The 19,924-nt window shown below is 32.3% G+C and overlaps 3 protein-coding genes across 3 annotated transcripts in view; 1 reads left to right on the top strand and 2 right to left on the bottom strand.

The window, feature by feature from the left end:
* Positions 1-230: 230 nt before the first annotated feature.
* Positions 231-4,560, top strand: LOC130824142 (mediator of RNA polymerase II transcription subunit 4). Its single transcript, XM_057689032.1, has 2 exons — positions 231-469; positions 2,997-4,560. The coding sequence occupies exon 2, from the start codon at positions 3,029-3,031 to the stop codon at positions 4,235-4,237; it is 1,209 nt and encodes a 402-aa protein (XP_057545015.1). The 5' UTR covers positions 231-469; positions 2,997-3,028; the 3' UTR covers positions 4,238-4,560.
* A 1,433-nt stretch (positions 4,561-5,993) lies between these two features.
* LOC130823875 (glycosyltransferase BC10-like) lies at positions 5,994-12,169 on the bottom strand. The gene is made up of 12 exons (XM_057688690.1): positions 12,002-12,169; positions 11,466-11,531; positions 10,022-10,520; positions 8,972-9,070; positions 8,269-8,369; positions 8,108-8,179; positions 7,714-7,804; positions 7,244-7,324; positions 7,057-7,116; positions 6,851-6,973; positions 6,593-6,631; positions 5,994-6,507 (listed from the first exon to the last, which is right to left on the bottom strand). The coding sequence occupies exons 3-12, from the start codon at positions 10,388-10,390 to the stop codon at positions 6,376-6,378; spliced, it is 1,167 nt and encodes a 388-aa protein (XP_057544673.1). The 5' UTR covers positions 10,391-10,520; positions 11,466-11,531; positions 12,002-12,169; the 3' UTR covers positions 5,994-6,375.
* Positions 12,170-19,003: 6,834 nt separating this feature from the next.
* LOC130823627 (pentatricopeptide repeat-containing protein At5g57250, mitochondrial-like) overlaps positions 19,004-19,924 on the bottom strand; it is a 12,777-nt gene continuing 11,856 nt past the window's right edge. Inside the window, exon 5 of the transcript XR_009046599.1 lies at positions 19,004-19,326. The gene's annotated coding sequence lies outside the window, so the exon portion shown is untranslated. The remainder of the gene's footprint in view (positions 19,327-19,924) is intronic.

The raw sequence follows: 19,924 nt of genomic DNA, 5'->3' as shown, positions 1-19,924 counted from the left end.
AAAGTCACCACACAAATTTTCAGCTAGTCTCTTGAGAGATCGTCTTTTTGAGAGACATATCTCAGACTCAATCCATTAAAGATTAATGTCTACTTACTGTGTTCTTAAAACTTATTTACATTATCCTTAATACTTACTTATTAAATGTCTATTTACTTCATTCTTAATACCTACTTACAAAAATATATAATAAGTATAAGAAGCGATCATAAAATGTTCGTCTACCGCATAAAATACTCGAAAACTCAGGGAGTCAGGGTTAGCTAAAAATTTATTTTAAAATCCAGTTAAAATTAAGTTCAATTGCAAAGTTCAGATATGCACCTCCATATTCCAAGTTTTTTGTTTATCGAGTTCTAATTGCTAAACTCCTCTCGCAATTTCTCCATATAATCTTCGATTTGTTAGTCCAAAACATCAAGCTAAACTCCAAATTTTCAAAATCCTCGTGCTTTGGGGCATCTCCGAGGTCAGTTTTTTTGCAACTTGTTATCAAATTAATTACATTTTCTTGTTTATATTTGAAGCAATTTCATAATTTTCCATTAAATTTTGTGGGTATTTCTTTGTTCTTGGGACGTTTGTCATTTAATTACAAGTGAGTTTTTCTAGAATTTAGGGTTCTTTTACTTGTTCAAACTCAATTTTTTGGGTGGTTATAGATTCGATATCTTAATTTTGTTTATTTGTGGGTGTTTATATTCAATGTATATTACTTTAGAAATAAACAAAAATTATGTGCTGTTTTCAAGTTTCAAGTTATTTCATTAATCTTCATTTTTGTTGAAGCTTAAAATTAGGGTTTTGATAATGTACTGTTTAATTGATAAATGATACTCCAACTTATTCATTTCGGATGCGTGTCGATCATTCCAGAAAGTTCATTTGCCATGTGGTTAAGAAATACTCATCATACTGGATTGATAAGTTGGGTTCCTGATTCTTATTTGAAATCGTAGGAGTAATTTCATAGTTGGGTTTTTAGCATTTAGTGAGCTATACTTGAAATCAATGTTAATGATGATGATATAATATTTTAACTTCGTTGGTTTGTGCATTGTTTGATTTATAAGTATTAAGATAGAAAGTTGAATTGTGTGCCCTTATAATTTTAATATGTTAGAATTGACTTTGTTGTGTGCCTCAATTGCTAGTTATATGATAACCCATTGGTGAATTTTTTGATTTTAGATTAATACAAAACAAAGAATAACAATAATGTGATATCTTGGGTACAATTGCAAAAGAGAAATGAAAGGGTATAATTGTTGGCTTCCCTTTGTTATGCTGTGCTTGTAGGCTAAGTCATAATCAGGAGCTTGCAGTCAGGGTTCCTGTATTTACTTCGGCCATATTCTCCCTAACTTATTTATGGTTCAGTTGAGATTAGATATGTTCAGTATTTCCTATCAATTTCATTCACATTTTCACTAGTTTTTCAATTCACACCTGTGATCCATGGAGATATTTGGTTAGGGTCTTGTTGAGAACTGATATATATTTTAATAACGTGTATTCCGGGCACAATTTTAATTTGAAATTCATGATTCACAACTCCACAATTTAAATTCATATTTTCAAATGAAATTCCACTTCATTTATGCTTCTCAGCAAGTCTGTCTAGCGGGCAGTGGGTGTTCCTTTCCCCTAGTTATCAGTATTGGTGCTTCTTTTGATATAAAGCTGAGAAGTGAGCGACTCCCTGATCTTGATTTTCTCTGTTTATTTTTACGTTTCCTTCCAAGTAGAGGTGGTTAATGGATGGGTCAGTCCATTGGACTTAGGGCTGAGTTAAAATAATTGGGTCTTTAGCGGGATGGGTCATTAATGGGGCAGGTTATAATTGGATTTTGATTTGATTGGGTCGATAATGGGTTGTAGAGGGTTGAACATGGGTTTTTAAAATAAACTTAAGGGTCAGATTTCATTTTAAATCTCTGATTTTCTTTTAGTTCTTGCTTTCTTCTCCTCCCTTTCACTCCTCAAGATCCCCCTTGCATTCTTCGTCATCCATTACCCAAGGGAATTCTTGAGTACTTGACCATGACACTGGATCTCAACGTTCAAATTGATTTGCAGGTCTATTTTCTATCCTTTTTGGTTATTAGTGTTACTTATGTGATTAAATTGTTGATTTGGAAATTCGATTTGGGTATTAAAACTTGAAATATCAATGTGATGGCTGCATGAATCTGCAGATTGGTATTGCTGTTTGGATTGATTTGGCTATTCGATTTTGGTTAGAATGGGCTGTTTGAATTACAGTTTAAACAACAATTCGATTTGGGTCCGAAGAGATACTGAAAAAAACTGCAAATGCTGATTTCTAGAAAGCCTTATTATGACCTGCCACATAGCTCAGTGCCTGCCTGTCCACCGCTGCTTAGCAGTGAAGTTGAAGCATTTGATTTCAACCTGGCTCTTGTTTGAAGTGCTGTAGTCAGATAGTGGTTTGGTTTGTCAAAGTTCTTTATAGTGTCAAATAGATATGAATATTGCAAAATAGAAGCATAAATTATTATTTTTGTAGTCAGATATGGTCCACCAACGACCCCCTTTAGAAATATTTGTCCTGCTTTCCCCCCCTCCTCGCGCGCTTTTGACCCAACCCAACCTCGCCAGCCCCACCCATTAACCACCTCCACTCAAGATGTTTATGAATTGCTTTACTATTACGTATCTTAATTCTTACAGGAATATAGAAGACACTGTTGCTTTTCTTTCTCGTATTTTGTGCAATCCTGGGATTGGGATTTTATAGTTAGGCAATAGATAAAGAGGTCTCGGATGATTGTAGCTGCTAATTTAAACATGTCTGTGGGATTTCCTTGGGCAGATATTGTAAAGTTGAAATATTTATATTGGTTACTCCATGTGCAAACCTGTTTATATTCAGCGACATGTCTAAGCAGAGTTGGATTCTGAAATGAAGGATCTTTGTAGCTTGTAAATCAAGGTTAATTCAAAATCCCTGATGTATGATGTTTTTGTTTCAGGGTTTATTTAACGGGGAGCACCGCATATTGAAATGTTGCAAAGTCTTCCCCACCAGGCTATACCGTCGCCTGCTAGGCTCGGTCTTTCAAATCCTAATTCGCCTGCTCTTCAGAGCCCCAGTGCAGCCAAGCCTACATCACAAGCAACTCAGTCAAACCAAACCCAGCAGCAGTTGACCTTGTCAGCCCCAAAAACTACCTCATCCACTCTTCTTTCACTGCTACCTCCTCTCCAAAAAGCCCAAGCGCTTCTTCTGCAGATGGCGTCTTTGGCTGCCAAACTTTTTGAGGTCTCACCTAATCGTTCTGTCTGGCTCAGTGCCTTCCGTGGTTCTCTTCCAACGTTCCTTCCTTCTCAAACCCATTCCATGAGCACACCCCCACTTGACTCCCCTACCTCTACACCCAAAGAAATCGTTAACCTTTTCACATCCCTTCAAACTCAGTTATTTGAAGCAGTTGCAGAACTACAAGAAATTCTTGACCTTCATGATGCTAAACTAAAGTTGAACCAAGAAATTGAGGCCAAAGATTCTGCAATTCTTACATTTGCTAAGAAACTCAAAGAAGCCGAACAGGTTCTTGATGTTCTTGTTGATGATTATGCTGATTATCGCCGTCCGAAACGATCAAAATCAGAAGGTTCAGAGACTTCTTCCAGTACTATTACTGTTGCATCTCAGTTGAAGCTGGCAGATGTCATATCATATGCCCATAAAATCAGCTATACAACCTTTGCACCTCCTGAGTTTGGTGCTGGTGGTCCGCTACGTGGTGCTCTCCCTCCAGCCCCACAGGAGGATCAAATGCGAGCCTCGCAGCTGTACGCTTTTGCAGATCTAGACATAGGTCTACCCAAAACACTGGAGGACAAGGAGAAGACAATAGAACCCCTTATTGAGGCCCCTGCGGATCCGATGGCTGCAATTAAGGAACTCATGCCTCCAAATGTTACAGTCCCACCTGGCTGGAAACCGGGTATGCCTGTGGAACTGCCTATGGATATACCACTACCTCCTCCTGGATGGAAGCCTGGGGATCCTATCAATTTACCCCCATTGGAATCTCTTGCTGCGGCTGCTAGAGCTGGTGAGCGGATACCACAAACTGTTGCCCCGCCTATGTTTCCAAGAGCACCTGAAACTATACAGGTGCCGCATATTCGTATTGATATTCTAGATCAAGATGATGACAGTGACGAGTATACTAGTGACGAGGGAACCTCTGATGATGAAGAATAAGGGTATGCTTGATTCATAGGAGTTAGTGAATGGGAATGAAAGTGCCCTGCTTGGCTTGTAAGTTTGGGACGAAATAGAAGATGATCTGGATTGGGCTTTGGGAAACCATGTTAACTTCATTAAATTTATGTTCCTAAAAGTTCTCATTGTTGATTGTACCACTGTATTTAAAAAATGACAGGCTAAAAAAGTAACGCTTAGTTTGTAGTGATGGAAGTGGAGGTAAAGGAAAGCGAGATTTCACAACACTAACAATCCCATAGCATTAATCTCAGAGATTAGGATCGATTATATAAACCAATATTAATGATTTCACATGTATTCTTCTTTTCCATTCATTTGGTTTTTGTATTATCTCAATTTATAAATCTAAAACATTCATATCATATGAAATATCCTAAATTTCAACTTTCTATCTTTTTTATTGGTTCGTTGATGCTTTGTTTTTGCATATGCTTAAACCATCTTAAATATATTTCATCTTCCTTTATATTTTCAACTCTAAAACATTTTCTTACATTTTATATTTCGAATTCTATCTATTAAGGTATGCTCACTCATGTATAAAAGTATTTGCATTTTTGCTATTTTCATCTTCCTACTATGATTATTTTTAAAAGTCTAACATTTTCATCCATATAGTAGTGTTGGTCTGATATTTATTTTATAAAACTTTTCCTTCAGTTTTAAGGGCATACCTCTATATATGTATGTAATTTATATGATCACCTATTCTTAAGCTATACTCTTGTCCTTTCCTAATGCTTCTTCCCTGTTTAAAATATGTAGAGGAATCGATAAGATTAGTTTAAAAGGATAAAATTCCACCAGATTTGAAAAAAATAATGGACAATTGTTAAAATTAAACCAACATTTGTTAGATCGGCTGAAAATAAATTCAAGAATTGTTTATTTTTAAATAAACCACCTTATTCGGTGTAATATGATGAGAATAACTCAACTATTGTTTATTCCTAATTTCTGATTTACAAAGAAGCTTTAAAAATAGTTATAAACAATAGGTTGATTAATTTTTAGCAAATATACCTAATAGGTGGGCTTATTAAAAAATTAATAGGTGAGTTTACAAATGTTAGGTATATTATCGACAATTTAATTAAAAAATAATTATCATTAATATTAAAGAATCGAATATTTTTTATATCTTAAAATTGTAAATTGTGTCGCCTAAAAAGGCGTTAGGCAATTAAAGACAAATTTGTTCAAAAAGCTGTCTCAAAGTTAAAAGATTTATACTAGAAAGAACTTTGTTAAATTTCAAATTGGAAAAAATTAAAAGGACAAACAATAAGGAGGGAATTTGATAAGAAAATGAAGTATGAGCTTTAGTCAAATAAAAAAGACCAAAATAAAGTTACAATTCTATGTTAGCTATTTAGAGGTGAGCAAAAATATTCAATTCCAAATTTTTTATATTCGATTTGAAAAACCGAATAATTTGTCCGATTTTTCAGATCATTTTAAATTCTAAATCCTTTAAGCAAAAATTCATTCATAAACCACCTAAAAAGTTTCATTTTTGTAAAATCACAATAAAGAGCCATCTTCTTTGTCTTTTTTTTTTCTTTTTCCTAAAGATGATAAAACCCTTTTTCCCTTTTTTTCTTTTTTGCTTTTCATATGAAAAAGTTTTTTTTTTTTTAATAAAGTAAAATTCTTAACCTTGAGATTGAATATAATGTAAAAAATATAACCACAATTATGTATATATTATGCAATTGAAGCTAAAGGAAACTTTAAGGGCAAAAGGAATCATAATATGAGTATCATTTGCAGAAACTAAAGGAAAATCTGCAAGCTCCTACCACATATATCTAAGAATGAACCCCACAATTGTGTCAATAGTTGGGAGTTGGGACACATTTCTTATAGTACCAAAATTACTGAAGAATACTGCTGGGGGGTAAAGAATAGACATCGAATCAACCGATAATACTATAAACTAACAGCCTTCCCAATCGCAACTAGGCGCACATTCGAAGATTGATAAGCTCGTAGTTTAGGCTGCTAATCACATCAGCTTCGGGTTTTGGTATGGGCATCGACATTTACAACGGAAAAATGTTATGCATGGGAAAAAAGGGTTCGAAGGTGGGGCATCGAACAGTTATGTTTGCTCAAACAGATGCGGTGTAACTGGAGAAGAGTTGTAATAATATATCCAATGTTTCGGGGTAAAATTTCCTAGCGAACAAATAACAAGGACGCTTTACTCCGTTCCATAGACATGGCTGTACAAGTCTTTGCATCTGCAAGTATAGAATGACAACTATTTTTAGATATTACTCGGGGGGAAACGGGTCTATTTTAAGAAAGTTTTAGATATATGATTACCGGAGATTCACTAGTCTCGTGCACAGATTCATTGATTGACTGCAAGTACAATAACAAAGAGATGAGATGTGCGCTCGCAATAGCGTGCAGATGAGGTCATATCAGTTCACTGAAATTCTACTAACTACTAAATATGCCACAAGGAGCTATCTTTTGTTCAAGACGTTTAGGGAGAGTGTCACTTGCTAAAGGTATCTAAAAATCTATACTTGGGAAATCAGCAATCATAAAGGTAGCAAGAATTCAATTGAACCATACCGTAATGTTCTGCAGGAGCTCATAGCTGACGTCTTGTTCCCTATACGCCTTTGGATGCCACTTATGTTCAGACCAATCAACATGGGTTACTGACCAATTTGCCATTCCCCCTGGATCGATAATCTAAAAATTTCCAGAAATAGTATGTTAAATTGAAACAAAGGGTGTTCAGCGTCTTTTACATATACAGCATCTATACCACTTACATTGAAAAAAGTCGGCAGGTAATGTTCATCACAGTAGCAATTCCGTCCCTCAAATCCGGGCTGTTAGATACACCGATTAACAATTTTTCAGGACCCGAAAAACTGTTAACTGCAAGCTCGAAAAGGAAAGGGGCCGGACCAGAGGGGGATATGATGCTTACGAAGACGTACAGGAAAGGAGCTTTACCTTGCAGTAATTCTTAAACTTTGAGTAATAGAGGCTATCCGAAATTATGATCATTGCATGCTGCCGTTTCAAGTGAAACCACTGCCGAAAAGAAAAACATTATTTGCATACTATTGTGTAAAAATGCGGTGACAGTTGAGATCTCGGTAACGAAACGGTTATGCGGTAACGAGAGTGATGCCAAAAAATCGGTTGAATCATATTATATCCCTTTATACGGACCAAAATGCGATTTTTTAACACCTTCACAACGCGGGAAGTATCAATTCGTATGTTTTGAAAACCTTGACAACGCAGCCGATGCGAGGATGCCTTGTTTTTACACTATGACTCTAACACACGATAGAACTCTTAGAAGATTTGACAAAGCCAATTTCAGGTAACATATGTTGAAGACAATTTCAAGTCAAGTTGTAGTAGCATCAATTTAAAGTTTAACAAAATTTTATAAACTGAATGTGGATTCTAACCTGTGCACCCTTACGGAAGTCCTTTTTTTCTATTTCAGGTAACATATGTGGTGAGTATCTGGCATTTCCATGAGGACCTGGATCCAAGAAACTGGACAATAGAAGTCTTTAATTAGTTGCAAGAAAAACATTTACAGCCTGTTTGGTAGGCGGTAATAAACGATGGTAACAAGAATGAAAACTAGTGTAATTTTGGTTGAAAGATCTCTTGGGTACCTTGATGAATCAGGCCAGAAACGGCCGTTAGCATAAAATAAATCAGATTAGAAACATTTAAAAAAAAAAAAAATTAAAAATCATGATGAGTAAAAATCAATATTAAGAATTCTTTAAAAAGATCCTCACGACCGACCACACATGATCAAAAGAAAGTAGTGAGTCAAATCGATCTCACCTATCAATGTAGCTTACATTTGTGAACATCAGATAATTGTACACATACTCAAAACTGTGCAAGGGTATACAACTGCAAGCAAAGAAATTTAATACATCAGTAGTCGAGGTCCATGATAGTTTCTGGATCGATACAAATAAAGGAAGATAATATTTACATACCTGTCAGAAAGCAATACAAAGTGCTGGTTATCGGGATCCTTCAGAGCGTTACCCAAAAGGCGGCGTTCGGCATTTATCATTGAGACTTCGCCCCAACCAACCTGTGAGCAGAACCAACATAATATCCACCAAATCATGTCACCGCATTCTTTATTTTCATAAATTAAAATGAACGGATAGTCTACATCAGATGTCCCAAAATTTTCCAATAACATTTTTCTCACCCCCTCGTTGTAAGTCAACCTTTAAAGGTAGAATCTAGGTAAGAGTTTTTTTGAGGTGTACCACATTCATGGTACTTTAGATGATTAGTTATAATTTGGGATGAGGGAAATGAACAATCCAGCATAACACAATTTGCTAACTAATTTGCTTTTTAAATTCGCGATTCGCTCAAATTTGCCCAAGAATAGCGCAAAACCGACCATATTCACTTTTTTCGATTCGCGATTCAAAAGGATATTAGCGAATCATGCAACACTGGAACAGTCTGTACGACTATGCCACCAAATACGAGATGAACAACATATACAATCAAGAGTTGATGTATCAGTAGATCGCTAAGTGACACCAATTTGTTAGCGTCTTCAACTCACATTGGATAAAATAATTATGAAGACAAACCAGACAAAAGATAACCAAGATACATGAGCCAATTCTCAATACGAGCTTTAAGTGAAGAGATAACATTAGAAGTACACACCTTATCACTGTGGATGTCCCTCTCCATGAAATATTTGCTCTCATATACAGGTTTTTGTCGAGATGCGTGCACATAAACACTAAACTTGCCCTCATGACCCTGTCATCAAAAATGTATCTAAGAGCACAAAAATCACAAATTCAATAGTTAACATTGCTGTAGAAAAATCAACAGAATCACTACCCTATGTATCTCATATATAGGGTCAGCAACATGAACCAAAAGAAACAAACATCTGAAATCGTCAATAATAAACATTACACTTTAATCGACCCTATATAATCCTACCTACAACCAAGAAATCAATACCAATGAGCATACTTATATATTCTCCTCCTTTATTCATTTTGTTTTAATTATCATATACTTAAGCAAAATCCAATTATATGTATCATTCTTCAATCCTATCATCCAAGTCAATTTTAATCTAACTTTTTCTCTTCTAAACTTTTCAAATTTCCAAACTTTTAACAGTTGAACTGGTGTATTTTTAGGACTTCTTTGCACATAACCAAAACATTGTAAACAATTTTCTCTCATTGATTAATATCCACAACTCCAAAATCTCATCTTATATCTTTATTTTGAATTATATCCTTTAGATTATGACCTATCTACCATCTTAACATACTCATCTCAATTGCCCTTATCATACAATAATCTCTTCTAAAAGTCTAACATTTGGACCTGTATTATAGTTATAGACTAGTGGAAAGGTAATAGAATTTTTTGTTACATTAACCACTCCTTAGTTGCGTAATATTCCGCAATTCTCCATTTGAGCCACCCATTCTATGCTCTACATCTTTATGAACAATATAGGCAAGGTACTTGAAACGCTCATTAAGATAAGCTCCTTATCAAATGTTGCGACACTTCTACTATAAAATATTGTTTGCTTTCTTTTGATTTATTTTCTCAAAGATTCTTCCACCTCTTTAGTCGTATTCAATTCTACCCATTCCATCAATCATACTTGCCATGAACAGCGTTGAAACGAACATGAAAATGGTGTAAATGAGTGGACAAAAGAGTAAGAAAGAATCTTACAGAAAAAAATTTATCCCAGAGCATTTCAAAAGGCAACGATCCAGGAGTCAAGAACATGAAAGCAATTTTTGGATTTTCCGTAGGCTGAGGAGGAGTTCTCAAAAACTCTTCAATTATAACTTGTGATGCTAATTCTTCATCAGTCAATTCCCTTTTAGAATAAGGAAGCCACTCAGTAAAAGCTTTACAGCCTCTAGGCGAAAAGACATAGCAAGCAGAGGAGTTTTCAGGAGGATATATGTAACCACAGATAACGAAGAAACTGACCAAGCAAACCAACACTATAATCCACACTGGTCTCTTGGAAACATTTCGGCGTTGCATTGGCAATATTTGCATACTTAAGCCCCAGTCTTCTGTTGCCTTCATGTTTCACTCGACAGTTCAGGGTTGTGTCGTAGCATGACCTATCGACTCACTATCTCTATTTGCTTCACTCTTGAACAAATTGTAAAAACCTCAATGAAATGAGAAACCAACAAAACCCGAAGAACTCGGTCTGAAAGAAATGGAGGTAACATATATTAGAGCAATTTATACATGCTGGCTGCACAACTACTATTCATGCTAATAGCAAGACTCAGACTCTTTATTTTGCTTCTCATACCCGTGTCCGATCCTTAATGCTCAGACATTGGTATGACACTTAGACACTTCATTTTAGGCGTAAAATTGAATATTTAGACGTATCCGACACTTGAACACGTATCTGTATCCGACATAGTACCCGAGTCCAAGTAACATAGAGCAAGACTAAATTTCAATAAGGGGCAATGCTAATTCATAAACTTCCCCCCACAGCCTAAGAGATATATATATTTAGGACATCTACATAAAAGACAGAAAAACAGCAAAAAATGTGTTTGAAATCAATTTGTGAGCTACTTTGAAATTAGATCAAAAGAACTTGCACAATCTATCCCATGAAACTTTTACTTTTCCTAATGCATATTGATCATAGAAAAGGTACTTTTTTAGGAAGAAAGGACCCATAAAAAACATACTCAAGCAGAAGCGCATATAATAAAGAATTGCTGATTTCATAACTTGGATTACAACTACTTGATCTTATCTCAATCACTAACCCAAATTGAAATTGACAAAATTAACTGAAGAAAGAATCTACACATATTTATTTATTTCTAAAGAGTCAAATCAACTTTGAAGGAAAAAGTCCCCTCTTCTACAAAAATAATTTTCCTACAAACAGTTAAACCAACCTAACAAAGAAAATACCAAAAAAATCAGCAAAAATCTCACACCAACATTCCTTCACACACAAATTCATCAAACAAATAGCTTCAATAAAAGCAAAAAAGAAAAGGAATAATACCCAGATTCAAGAATCAATGCCATTGCCATTATATCAACAAAAAGTCAATTAAAATGCTAAAATAAGCAAAAGGGTATTAAAAAAAAATTTTAAATGAGATGTAATTAATACCTCGTTGAAAATTTCCAAATACCCAATTCAAATCTAGATTGAATTAAGCTCTAGAAGATTCAAGATCTAAAACCCACAAAAAAAGAAAGAAATAATGAGGAAGAAAGAGCTTGCAGAAGTAGTATAAAACTAATAATACTATTTAAAATAGTAATCAAAAAGCAACTAGAAAGGGAGGAAAGACTTGGTCTTTTCTGCTCCCTTTCTTTCACTTTCTCTCTCTTCCCCACTCCTTAGCCTCCCTGTCTACACAATTAATTATTGGGAAAATTTCCAAGCTAATGATTCAATTTGCCAAAAAAACACCCTCCCCAAAAAACCCAAAAAAAAAATAGATGGGTTTTGATGGGTTCTACCCCTTTTAAAAATTCAACAAAAAGATTGAATCTTGGGTGTATTTAATGGATTAGAAAATTGAAAAAAGGCAATGGTGTTTAGGCAGGAAGATGACTGAAAAGTAGAGAGAGAATCAGAGAAATTAGGTAAGGAAATAGGGAGATTTTAATGGATGTTGTGTAAGGAAACACAAACATTACCGGGTTGGTCTTTGTTGTTTATGGAGATGATCAAATGACAATTGACTATTGTCTATTGACGAATGATCGAGTTGTTTTGTTAATTGATTGATTGGGTGAGGAAGTTTGAACACTCTATGACTACAACATCCAATGGATTTCCTCAAGTCTAGGAGTAATTCATTATCCTATTCCATCTTTCTCATATTTACTTGACTAGTTTTGTTTGACTTCCAATCCCATGATGGGTGGGTTTGGGGTAAATATGTGGGGTCGGATTGATTACGGTTGTTAATAAATAAACATTTTAACAATTTAATTTTAATTTTTAGAAGGATTATTTTAAGTTTAATCGATTTATACTCAATTTCAATTAATCAAGTCAAATTCAACAACTAGGAAAATCTTAATGAGGCTCATTGACATGGGTCATTAAACAACATTTTATGTTTGGGAATTTAATTATTGAATAGAATAGGTACTTTGCTGTTTTTTTATTTTTGGGTTAATCGAAAATAACATCTTTGTTGTTATTATCAGCAAGGGAAATATTGTGTATATCGACTTTTCAAACTTCACCTAAATGGGTGCTACTTAATCACATTAGAGTAAACTTGTCAAATTTTGATTCAATTTGAAATTAACCCAAAACTCGACCATATTTGAGTTGATTATAATCCAAAGATTTCAACTTGACCATTTTGACGTGTTTACTATATTTTTAGTTACCTAACTCTACATTTTTAGTTGATTATCCAAAGATTTGAGTTGATTATTTCGAAGGATGATTCAAGTTGATTTTGATTTTGCATACTATTTAAATTGCAGGGGTGTATGTGAATTGTAAAATAGTGCGATTTTACAATTTAAATCGCAATTTTGACAACATTGCTTAGTACTATTTGAGAATGTAGTATTTGCTTCAACTAAATTAAGATTCGATTTTCAGTTAATCATCTATTTGTATTCCTTAATGAGAGTCGTTTATAAGTTTATATCATAGGAGTACAACTTATATGACAAATTTACGCTATTTTTTTAAAAAAAAGCGTTATAGAAATATTATCACTTAATAATTTTTTTTGAAATATATCACTTAGCAGCTTAATTGTTTGTGCAATTAATTAGAAGAAATTCAAATAATGATAAGTATCATTAAATTACATTATGTTGATTTCTTATATATCATTTAAGAAAACAACTCAATAAAAAGTTAGTGGATGATCATAGTTAGAACTATATGTTATTGACTTTTTCAAACATAATAGTGATCAACACCAATCAATAAATGCATTTTATGTTTTTAGAAATCTTTAGGAAAACTATAAATAACTAGAGATGGTTTTATATTTGACGATGATTTTGATTGACAAATCAACGAACATGTTGATGGAGTAGGGTTTTTTTTTTTGTTAATTTTGAAAGCAAACCATTGAAATTTATTAGCGACTTGTTAGAGCATGATATGAGCAAGAGACCGATTAAACACAAATTCTTCTAAGAGACGGTTTTTTTGACAGAACATCTCTAATTAGGCTGGTCCATTACATATTTTTTAAAATATTATAAGTATGCATTAAGAATGATGTAAGTAGATATTTAAGATATTGAAAGTAGGCATTAAGGATACAGTAAGTAAGCATTAAGAATAATGTAAGTAGACATTAAAAATACGGTAAGTAGACATTAATCTTTAATGGGTAGGGCTTAAAATATGTCTCTCAAAGAGACGGTCTCTCAACAGACTAGCTGTTGATTAACTTGTGTATAAATTATCATATCACCTATGTAGCGTACTGGCTATGTGTTACAATTACACATGATAGTCTTCTTATCACGATAAAGTCAAAATATTAGACTTTAATTAATGATAATAATATATAAAATTATTCATTAAAATCTAAAATACGTTCAATAATATTATATGGATTAGCTCAATTAGAAATGACAATGGATCCACAACCTGATCCGGATCTGGGTTCTATATTTTTGGACCCGGCGGATCCAATTCGAATACGGATCCATATACAATTGATGAAGGATCGAAAAAAACCCAAATCTGGATCTAAAAATTAATTTTTAAATTTTTTGTTACTTTTTTGTAATTATTTTTAAAATTTTTTTAAATGTTTTTTAATTTGTTTATTTTCTTTTTCTATTTTAAACTTTTCTACATTTTTATATTTTTAATTTTTATTTTATTTTTATTTTGTTTATTTTTTATTTTTAATTTTTTAATTTTTATTATTTATTATTTATTTTTTGTTTATTTTTTTAGGGTATGAATATTTTTTTTAAGTAGTACATATTATTGTTTTAAGGGTATATATTATTATTTTAAGGGTACATATTTATTCTTTAAAGGGTACATATATGTTTATAAGTAGTACATATTGTTATTTTAGGGGTACATATATTTTTATAAGTAGTACATTTTTATTTTGAGGGTACATATATTTTTATAAGTAATACACATCTTTTTTAAGTGTACATATTATTACTACATATTTATGTACCGGTTGAAAATATTAATATACTTTTCAAGAACAATTGCGTACCACATATGGATAAATAAAAAAATATATGATATTTTTGAAAAAATATTTTTATGTTTGTAGGGTATAAATATTTTTAAAAGAAGTATATATTTTGAAGAATTAGTATATATTCAAAAATTATGTAATAAATAAATAAAAATAAAAAATTTTAACAATTTAAAAAAACAAAAAAAAAAATTTTAAAAAGTTAAAAAAATAAAGAAAAATAAATTAACAACAAAAAAAGAAAAATAAACAATAAAAAAATAATAAAATAAATACGTAGGAAGAAATTCCAGTGAGAATTATCCTTATATGAGAACCGTGAGAGTCAATCTGCATTACAAAAAAGTGTTATTTTTTAGGCAAAAAGGTGTTACTTTTAGGCAAAAAGGTGTTACTTTTAGGCAAAGTTTTTTATGATACTATTAGGCAAAAAAGTATTACTTTAAAAAAAAATTCTGAAAAAATTCTGAACAAAGTATTACAAAAAAAGTTACTTGTTACGTAAAAAGGGGTTACTTTTCGGAAAAAAACGTATTACTTTGTAATATGTTTTTTTTTGAAAAAAATATTTTTTTCTGAAAGTAACACTTTTTTTTGCTAAAAAGTACCAGCTTTTTTGTCCAAAAGTAACACATTTTCCGTAAAAAAGTAACACATTTTTATGAGCGAAATTAATTCTCACGGTTCTCACAGTTGTAAAAGTCTTGATTTTACTAAAATAAAAACTCTTTGGTCAAGATTGAGAAGGGTGTATCCAATGAGAAGGATAAGTAACACTCTACACCTTTGATTTTACTAAAATAAAAACTCTTTGGTCAAGATTGAGCCAAAAACACATAATTGTAAAAGTCACGATGTTACACAAAACATATACTATGACAAATATTTGTAGAATGTTCTTAATTTATAACTTAGTATCCTTTTTTATATATATAGTGACAAAACAAAAACTCTTCTCATTCTTCTTAATTTAAAATGTTTCTTATTTGATTATATATATATATATATGACTGGAACTTTGGAAGTTTCTCGTTCCGCAACAATGATTAGTTTGGTAGGAAGTAGGAATTAATGTTTGTAGGCCGATGAAAAATGAAGTTACTCTGATAATTATAAGCACAACAAAATATAGACCTGATTACAACGAAGACAAAAGCTTGGATTTAGCTCATTCTAATAGTATTATAAAGAATACAAAAAAAACTCAAATTTGAGATGGGTTTTGTATATTATAAACTCCAATAGCATATTATTGTTCAAAGGATAGTATATTAGCATACATTTCGGTTTGTTACACGACCAGGAAGCCAGTTTAGCTTCTGTTGTTCTAATAATAGTATTATGTTTTCTTTATAAAGTGAAGTCATTGTTTTACACATTGTTGATTCAAATACATATCTTTGAAGGGAAGCCAATTTGAAGGTGTATAGCTATACACCATGTACTTATGTGATAATCGCTTTGTGATAAATGGCATGCCATTGCTAATCTTCCAAGGTTCCGGTCCTTAACTATCATATTGATTGAACGAGAAAGATGTGAAAGAATTGAACCAAAAAGATGTGAGAATTAGTTTGTATTATATCGATGTATTTTAGATTTCAGTTAATGATTTTATGTATCATTATCATTATTTGAAGTCTATAACTCAATGGTTGTCATCAGACAAAACACAATTCAATCAAATGTGCAAAAATAAGCTTGGACCTGTCTTAGATATTAGGTTATGGGATCCGTGAATCTAGGTCTGGGTCTTGAAAAATTAGATCTATGGATCCGGATCATAATCATCCTTTTAGAAAAATGGACCTAGGTCCAAATTCGACCCGTTGCCATCCCTAAGCTTAATGGATCAATGGATCCATGGCTCCACCCAATAGATCTTTGGATCTGGTCTATATGTATCCATGGATCAAGTTAATGGATTCATAGATCTGGACTAAAGATCCATGGATTCAGTTCTTGGATCCATGCATATATAAACCAGATCCATGGATTTGGTCTAAGGATCCATGGATCTGGTCTATTGATCCATGGGTTTGGTTTGAGGATCTATGGGTTTGGTCTATGATCCATAGATCTGCTTTGAGGGTCCATGGATCTGATCTTAGGATCCATGGATTTGGTTTAAGGATCTATGGATTTGGTATGAGGATCCATGAAACTAGTTTAACTAGTTTATGGATCCATGGATCTAGTCTAGTGAATTCATGCATCTACTCTTAGGATACATGGATCTGGTGTATGGATTCATGAATCTGGTTTGAGGATTCATGGCTCTAGTCTAAAGATCCATGGATCTGGCTTAGTCTAAGGATCTGTAGATTTGGTTAATTGTTTTTTGGATTTGGTCCATAGATCCATGGATCCATATGGATCCGGTCAATAGATATTTTTATTGAAGCCTATAAGTGGACACTCATAAATCATCACCAATTGAGCCACACACTTTTTATGTAATTTTAGTCTTTTGATATTTTTATTACTTCACCTTTTTCAAGATATGATTTTTGAAATATAAATTGCAATTAAAATTTACTCATCATTGATTATTGATTGTTTAGGTAATTTAAAAGAAAATCTTCTGTTTTTTATGAAGATTTTAAGTATGTTCTTGAATTTTTTTTTTTTTTTGTTAATTTTGTTATTTAGATGATGATCAAATCATGAAATGTACTCTAACATATAGTAGTTGTTGATTTCAGTTGTGGCCCAACACCGTTAGCTAATTATTTCTCTCCTTTTTCTTATAAAAGGAATAAAATTGAATGTTGTAAAATATGAGACTTTCCACAAAGGAAGTGTGGAAATATATAGACAATTGGAATATTTTTAGGGGGAATTAGAATATTGATTCATACTCATCTATCTCATTAAATTATCATTAAAGAGAAAGAGGGTAATTTTTAAGAAAGTGATAAATAAATAAAGAGAAAAAATAAATTGTGTGAATAAAATTAAAAGAAGTTTAAAATGTATGGATGAGATTAAAAGAAATAGATGGTCATTGTCTAAATATAAAAATAATGCAAATTAAGTGGAACAGAAAATGCTACAAATTCAATGGGACGGGACGGAGGGAATACTTTGTTTTTAATTTATCAAACTTTTTTTATTGTACTAAAGTTTATTTTCAAGTTGGCTGTTTTCAAAAAAAACCTAATCAATAACCGTGATTTGTAAATCACCATAAAAAGACAAAAAAAATAATGTTAAAATAAGTCAAACTAAAAAAGATAAATTAAAATAACAAAACTTTCACCCTATCACATTCTACCACATAAGAGTAATTTATTAAGCACACAAATAACCGTTATTTACTAAGAGCTTCTAATTTACTAAGATCTTCTAGACCGTTTTCCCTTATCACATCCCATCTTAATTCAAATTATATTTTTTATTCACTTGAATGGGGCTGTTTTCCCTTGTCACATCCCATCTTAATTCAAATACATGTTTACTATATTTTTAGTTAGCTAACACTACATTTTTAGTATATTTTTCATTTTGATTCGGCATTTATTTATTGTAATATTTTGATCGCTTTTTATTGCAACTTAAGCTTGTACTATTGCACCCAAACTCTTTGGTTTTGCGAAAATTTAAAATACATAGGAGAAAAAATAAAAAAAATTAAAAAAATAAACAAGTTTTAAACTTATTCCAAAAGTAAACGTAAAATTCCCAAATCTAAAGTTTGGGGCTGTTCGCAGTTACTAACTGCAAACAGATTAAAACAGACAAAATAGCTATTCGCACTTACTAACTGCAAACAGCTATTTGACCTGTTTTGACCTGTTCACTGCGAACAGCATGCTGCACAAAAACAGGTCAAAGTAGCTATTCGCAGTTACTAACTGCAAACAGTTATTTTGTCTTTTTTGGGCTGTTCGCAGTTAGTAACTGCGAACAGCCCCAAACCTCAGGTTTGGAAATTTCACGCTTACTTTTGGAATAAGTTTAAAACTTAGTTTATTTTGTTAATTTTTTTTTATTTTTTCTCTTATGTATTTCAAATTTTCTGGTTTTGCACTATATATCGATATTTATTAAATGGTCACAAGAACTGATATTAACAGATAAAGCAAGCGAAAACTACTTTAGACAAATAAATGAATAAATGATATATAGGTGGGAATTTTATCAAATGTAAAATTTTCATATTTTAATTTCCTATTTTTCTTAGAAATATTTAATGTAAAGAAAATAAAATAAAATTTCTTAACTCGTTAGGTTGTTCCAAACTCGACCCAAACCGACACGAAATTGGCTCAACCAAAATGAAGTCACTGACCATTTTGAAAGCTCTACATTAAAATAATGAAATGTTTAATTTAATTTTAAGCATTATAAGTCCAAATTGGAAGTAGACATGAAAAAAATCCGACTTTTGTTCGGAGTATGCATAATGTGATCTAAGTACGAGTGATTATCATCCCTTGAGTTAGTCCCCAGTGTCAATGTTGGACAATAGTAGATATTGCAGTTGAATAAATTGTTCAAGAATCTTTAAATAACAATCAAATAATTTTCAAGTGAAATTTTTTAAGATATCTAGGTTTTATCTCTTGTTTTTTACCATATTTTTCTTTAATTTGTAAATGAAGGCTAAAATACCCTTTAAAAAAGGTCTTCTAAATCGGAACGTCACCTTGAGCGATTTGGGTTACATGTAACTATGCGTGGGTGTCAATGTCACCCTGTCAATTGTCTCTGTATATTCCTTCGAACGAGTATTATCAACTCCAATAACTTATCAAAATTGATGAATACCAACTCCAAGATGACAGAAAAGTCGTCAACCTAGCAAGTGTACAACAAGATAAATGTCACTATTTCTTGCAAGTATATAGTTTGGTAAGTCTTCCGATATGTGATACAGGGATAACCGAGAAGTTGGAAGGTTTCTGAATTACTTGCAACAAGAAGCAAACTACGATTCAAGCATATAGCAAGACTCGATCTTCATTGACGGACTTTGTGCATAGTAATTTAAACTTCAATTTAGGTCTCTAATGAATAATTCATTTGGTATCATGAAGAGGGCAATGAATTGATTCATTTTAGTTTAGGTTTTATTTTAAGATTACCATGAATTTCTCTAACCTACAAGGAAGAACATTTGTAGTCATATACATATACTATGAATCAAGGATCAAATTGGTTCCTCTCTATAGGCTAATATAAGCTCGTCTAGTAAGAGACCGTCTAATCATGAGACTGACCCATATTATTAGCATTTTTCTCTAATTGATTATTTTATCGTAAGTGATCACTTTCACATAATAAATGTACATGAGTCAACCCAATAGAAATAGTCTCACCTCATTTAAGAATTTGCGAAACATTTCTGATTCAGGGGAAGATGGAAGATTAAATCATAGTCTAGGCAGGAAATGAT

The sequence above is a fragment of the Amaranthus tricolor genome, chromosome 9 (genome assembly GCF_026212465.1).
Source record: "Amaranthus tricolor cultivar Red isolate AtriRed21 chromosome 9, ASM2621246v1, whole genome shotgun sequence".
Taxonomy (NCBI): Eukaryota; Viridiplantae; Streptophyta; class Magnoliopsida; order Caryophyllales; family Amaranthaceae; genus Amaranthus; species Amaranthus tricolor.
The sequence above is the reverse complement of the archived record's forward strand: the minus strand, read 5'-3'. Positions and strand labels throughout refer to the sequence as shown.

Bases quoted from the DNA above. Each gene is read 5' to 3' on its own strand.
- LOC130824142 (XM_057689032.1), top strand. From the start codon at position 3,029: ATGTTGCAAAGTCTTCCCCACCAGGCTATACCGTCGCCTGCTAGGCTC.
- LOC130823875 (XM_057688690.1), bottom strand. From the start codon at position 10,390: ATGAAGGCAACAGAAGACTGGGGCTTAAGTATGCAAATATTGCCAATG. The intron at 6,974-7,056 runs GTAAGTGGTATA...GGAAATTTTTAG, and splicing joins ACCTGCCGACTTTTTTCAAT to ATTATCGATCCAGGGGGAAT. The intron at 6,632-6,850 runs GTATGGTTCAAT...TTGTACTTGCAG, and splicing joins AGCTCCTGCAGAACATTACG to TCAATCAATGAATCTGTGCA.